General features: G+C 34.0%; 1 protein-coding gene across 1 annotated transcript; it reads left to right on the top strand.

Annotated features, from left to right (window-relative positions):
* Positions 1–2,445: 2,445 nt before the first annotated feature.
* On the top strand, positions 2,446–4,601 carry LOC120074995 (MORN repeat-containing protein 1-like). The gene is made up of 3 exons (XM_039028125.1): positions 2,446–3,621; positions 3,908–4,136; positions 4,223–4,601. The coding sequence occupies exons 1-3, from the start codon at positions 2,732–2,734 to the stop codon at positions 4,385–4,387; spliced, it is 1,284 nt and encodes a 427-aa protein (XP_038884053.1). The 5' UTR covers positions 2,446–2,731; the 3' UTR covers positions 4,388–4,601.
* Positions 4,602–6,000: the final 1,399 nt, after the last annotated feature.

Genomic DNA, 6,000 nt, shown 5'->3' with positions numbered 1-6,000 from the left:
AAAATTAAAGGGAAACCAAAACTTAATAATTGGAGATAATTAGCTTAATAATTTTTTTTTCGAAAACTCGGGATGTTACAGCTACAATATATATTTTAATATATTAAGATTGACAAATTTATAAACTCCACAAAAATTTGTTTTATGGATCAAAATGAACTATAAGAATGAAAAAAGTTGTCCAAAAGCAAATAAAACCTTTCTTATTGTGAGATAAAACTCCATGTAATCAAACATGGCATCAAAGTCCATTAAATCCTAAAGAGTTTTTGGTTTAAAAAATGGAATTTAATCTAAAAATGTTGAACCCAAAGAAGTACTATCTTCAAAGACATGTTAAGAATCTCGTATAGAAAAAGTCAAGGAACCTCATAATGTTTATAAGATACATGAGTAATTAGTTTTGAGATTGAACTCCAATTATCTAATACCAGAGTTAAGATGTATCAAGATTTTTATCTATATAGATAAATGCATCAATGTAATCTCTAATTCAACCTTAATTATTTAGTACTAAATAAGTGTTTGACTTAAGTGTTAAGGCTAGTTAAGAAAGTATGAAATTAGGGAAAAAAGTATATATGTTGGTGCTCCTAAAAATTGAATGAAGAAATAAAGTTTGGCAGTGGAAAATCATTCTATAAATAGTAATATGCATTAACCCTCGAAAATTCCACACTTAGAAAACCTTTGAAAAAAAGTCAGGTTTGAAACCTCTTATGCCCATGGTAAAATGTCAAATTCTGATGTATGATGAAAATCTTTAGAGAAAATAGAAAATTATTAAAATGTATACAAATATTATATATTTGTAAACGATACTTTTTCTATAATATTTGTAGACGATACTTTATTAAAAGGAAATCATGAAAATTGATGAAAAGTATTTGAACTAAAAGACCTTTTCGACATAAAAAAAAAAATGACTACTTTGAATTCCCAATGGATTAATGTTAAGTTAGATTTATTGTATTTGATTTGAAGATCTTTGGTAACTTTTATTATAAACATTCTCAAAAAGGTTTTTTTCTTGGTATATCTTATCTAGTAAAGTACTGAACAAAAATAGTTGTCTTCTCTTTCTTTATTCAATCACTAAAAGTTCCTAAATAGATGTTCCGACTATATGTTTGAAACAAAAAACTACTTAGGGTTTGAATCCCTCTCTCTCCTTTTGCTCGACGAATACTGAGAACTTGTAGTGTTGTAACTAGGACTTAATGACTCAATAAACACTCATGTAGTTAATTGCACAAATTAAATTATTTTTTTTTTAGTATTTATTGAGGGTTGTTCCAAACAAGATCAAAAGTTCACGAATGAGCTCAAATCCAAAGAAAATAGAAGTCTGGATAGGAGCTCATGTGTCTCAAAAGGGTTCCTCGGTTCCGATTTGATCAGTCTAGCTAACGAAATTCATCAAAGAGGAAATAACCAAGTCGAGTTTGGTACTAACACTCTACAACCTCAAGAGTCACATCTACCCTAACACCATCGGTGTTACACATAACCTCACACGGGCGTTAAAAGGGGAGCCTTAAAAATAGTCTTATTTTGACAAATCCAAGGGAAGACAAGTTAATAAGCTCATGTGAGAAACTCTAATTTCTCTCTATGCTTAACTGAACTAAATATTTCATGTACTAACTTAAACATTAGAGTGTACTCAACTCGATACCAAGTTAATTATAACGATGCGACTGAACTAAGTTGAATAGGCCAGAGGAACACTCAAGACCCAGGTGCATGTTTCTTCGGGCCAACAATATTTAAGAATTTCGAAAGAACTTTACTCCCATACTAAAATTAAAAATTGAAATATATGTTTGAATTTATTCTCCAAATATAAATGGTCGGAACATGCAAATTTAGTGTGTGAATTGAAATATCCGAAAAATATTACGTTACTAAAAGGGGTTTTTTTATTTTTACTAATTAGAATTCCAAAAAAAGAGTAAGATTAAATAGAATAAATATAAATGCTACAATTTATAGACGTGACCTACAAACACGGACACACCCGATTGAGACCTGTTCATTTTCCGTGAAATTTGAAAAATAATAATAATAATAAAAAAACTGCCAAGGTCCCACAGCGTCGCCAATCAGAGCCCTTCAAAAGTGGTCCCACATGTAAGATTGAGATGAATGGTCATGATCAATCTACTTGGACGGTTAACAGTGGTAGAGACTACATAGGATAATTTCAGTTTTTGAAGTGAGTTTTTATTTGGTTAAGACTGTGGTAGCACGTGCCACACCTGTCATTACTAAAGTGAAAAAGAAGACCGAATCTTGATCCGACGACCATATCTTCCCGGCAACATCGCGCTTCATCCAACGGTTATTATTCATTTTAAATCCCACTCCGTTAGATTCCCATCACACGGCTCAAATTGAATCTCACTCCCTCCCTTTAATCTAAACCCGCCCGCCCCTATTCCTTTTTTGAAGCAAAGGGAAGTGAAGTCTTATAAAACCTTCTCTGAGTTTTGTTGAGCTTCTTTCCTAATTTGCGCCATTAATTCTCTCTGATTATCGTGCGCCGTTCGCCGGAGATGTTGTTGACGCCGGCTTCTCAAACTGCCTTTCTTATTAGAAGAATCTCGAGATACAGAGCTTACTGAACGGAGAAAACGGGAAAACGGAAAAACGGAAAAAGGGGAAAGATCTGTTTGATACTGGGAACTGATATTGTATTTGGGTTTTTTTTTTTCTTTTCTCTCTTCCGATGGACGGCCAAAAGAATCAGGCGAAACTTACAAGAACTCAATCTTCGCTTCTTCGTTCATCCCCCACTGTACGTTCGATTCAGAGTCTGTCTTCGGTTACGGAAGAGGATGTAATCGAACACGAAAATGAAGACCGGAATCGGAAGAACAAGAAGCTTCGTCGGAGCCGGTCATCGGCGAGGAATTGGTCGATGTGTTTTACTAACCCTGTTATGGGTTTGGCTTTGCTTGCTTGTTTCACTCTCTCCTCCATTTCTTGCTTCTGTTTCTTCTTTTATACACGGAAGGAAGAGATTGCGACTTCGGAGAATCTTCTACTGGCGTTGGTTTTCGTCGCGATTGCGCTCTTCTTCGCCAACAAAAACAAGGGTTTAATCCAGCAGACGGTTTCGATTTTGAAACAATCATGGGATGAAAATGCGCGACGGTTTGGGTTTTCGAGTAGCAATGCGAAGCCGGTGAAATGGTTTATTGGTAGTCCGAACCCCAATTTGGAAACCAAGAAGAAGAGGCAAATTATCAGAGAAGGGGTCGAGTTCTACAGTAATGGGGATTTCTACGAAGGTGAGTTTCATAAAGGGAAGAGCAATGGAAGTGGGGTTTACAATTACTTCGCGAATGGAAGGTATGAAGGGGATTGGATCGACGGCCGATACGATGGGTATGGAATTGAGAGCTGGGCAAGAGGAAGCCGGTACAGAGGCCAATACAGGCAGGGTTTGAGGCATGGATTTGGGGTTTATAGGTTCTACACAGGGGATTCTTATGCAGGGGAATGGTATAATGGACAGAGCCATGGGATTGGTATACAAACTTGCTCTGATGGCAGCTGTTATGTGGGCGAGTTCAAGCATGGCGCTAAGCACGGCCTTGGCTGTTACCATTTTAGGTGAACTCTTTAACTCTACATTTGAGTTGCCATTACTTTTGTTTGATGTTTATTTGTCATTTGACCTTTTAGAGTACATGATCTTAAATGTTTCTTGGGGAATCTCCATCTTCTCTTTTATACATCATTATGTCTAGTTTCTCTTTAGCCATTCATTCTGGATTGGATCTGGTTGTAGTTGTTCAATTCAATGTTTATGAGATATCTCTAAAATGATTGATTGAGTGTCTAATGATATTAATGATATCTCTAAATTTGATTTGGATGATTGGTATATACTATTCAGGAATGGAGATAGATATGCAGGGGAGTATTTTGGGGACAAAATACATGGATTTGGTGTGTATCACTTTGCCAATGGGCATTGTTATGAAGGATCATGGCATGAAGGGCAGAAGCAAGGTTTCGGCATGTACACATTCCGAAACATCGAGAGTCGATGTGGCGAATGGGATGCCGGTCATCTCAAGAACCCTCTTCCCCCCCTTACTGATTTAGTCCTTGGAGCAGTACAGGTAACTGTGATAAGTTTGTTCATATAGCTGCTGTTTTTCTGTTGCCAATTCTTATGCTGATTTAGTTTACAATAACACTCCATTAGGCTGCTCGGAAGACGGCAGAGAATGCGATTAAGATCGAGCCGGTGGACGACGAGGTGAACAAGGCAGTAGTAGCTGCAAATAGAGCGGCTAATGCTGCTAGAGTTGCTGCAGTGAAAGCTGTTCAAAACAGAATGAAAGGGGAGTTTTGTGATATAGGGGTTTAAACAACAAAAAAAAAGTGTAAAGTTTGACTAATTTGAGTACTTTGTGGAAGAAACAACCACCCTGCTGAGCAAAAAGCTCATCAGAGGTTGAGGGAAGCTTTTTTTTTTTTCTTTTAGCTTTTTTGTCTCTTATTTTTATTTTTTTTCAATGGTGATCACAATCTAACATGTATATACTTCCTTGTATATCAATGCAAGCTTCATCTTTCATCAACTCTTTCTTCTTTGTCTGTATTATGATTATTGTTTAAGTTGATAAGAGAGGAATGATAGGAGAGGAAGACAAAATCCACGTGGAGGATGGGATGATGTGGCGACATTCGATTGGCAACTGGTCCCATCTTTCTATTTTCATTTTTAATATTAAATCAAACTTATCCATAATTTTCTCAAATCTAGGCTTGTTTGCATTGGATAATACTTATCTTTCTTCGAGGTGGTTGTAGTTGTGAATGTTTTTATCGCTATTTTACAATATCGACGTGAGAATTGAATCAACATTTTCATTATGTCGAAGAAAAAAATCATGAAACATGAAAAATTAAACGACATTAACATGAATATAATATAAATGATAATCATTCTAACTTGTTTTAAAAAAACGTAGATACTATATCGATATTTTTGTGAAATTGAGATCTTGTATGGTAGCCATCAACATCTTAAACCAAAATTGAATGAAATATGGTTTTTTGAATTTTAAAATTGTTTTGATAGAATGGTTTTTCAAAATAGTTCCAAGACAAAATAGAATGAAACAAATGAATAGTAGTATTTTTGTTGGTTTGTTGTTTTAAACAAATCATCTTAGTTGATCAAATCACCATTGAAATTATATGCATTTGGGAAGTCGTTGCTGGTAATCTATTAAATCAATGTCATAAAATTTGGGAAGAATTACACAAAACAGGGGTTACCAGAATCAAAATTAGATGTCCTCTTGTTTTTACTTCATTAGCATGGATTGAAACATCAAATATCTATATATGTCAATATCTATAAATTGGAGCGTAAGATAACGAGGTCAAGGATCGTAAATCAAAGAGTTCAACATCAAGGATTAATTGATATCTCTGAAATTCTTTATAAATACATATAAAACTTTAAAGACATCTCATCTATCGAACTCAAATATGAATATGGATACTATTAAAAAGATATTATAACTAAAAGTAAAAATAACTTAATTACTAATTTCAATCATTTTTATACATTTTTTTATCATAGAAATATTTTTCGATAATCGTTATATTCATCTACATATTCATAAAATTGAAATCTCGCTATCAATATTGACAACAAAACCATAGATAACTAACATAAGCATAGTTCAACGATAATAGACATATACTCCATTTGAGATTGAAATTCAAATCTCTATACCTTAGAATTGTTATACTAAAAAAATGAATAGTCAAAAGTAATATAATAACTCTAGAAGGTATCGGAATATTTTCATATGTAAATGATAAATTTCAAAGGTATATTTTTTCAATGCATCGTATAAACTATACAACAATTACATCTCAAACTAAACACATGTTTTATAAACTATCATAGTACTAGAAATTTCATGGCTACCACAAACTTATACATTTAGTAAAAGTCTAGGG

Source organism: Benincasa hispida, chromosome 4, assembly GCF_009727055.1.
Source record: "Benincasa hispida cultivar B227 chromosome 4, ASM972705v1, whole genome shotgun sequence".
Lineage (NCBI taxonomy): Eukaryota > Viridiplantae > Streptophyta > Magnoliopsida > Cucurbitales > Cucurbitaceae > Benincasa > Benincasa hispida.
The sequence above is the reverse complement of the archived record's forward strand: the minus strand, read 5'-3'. Positions and strand labels throughout refer to the sequence as shown.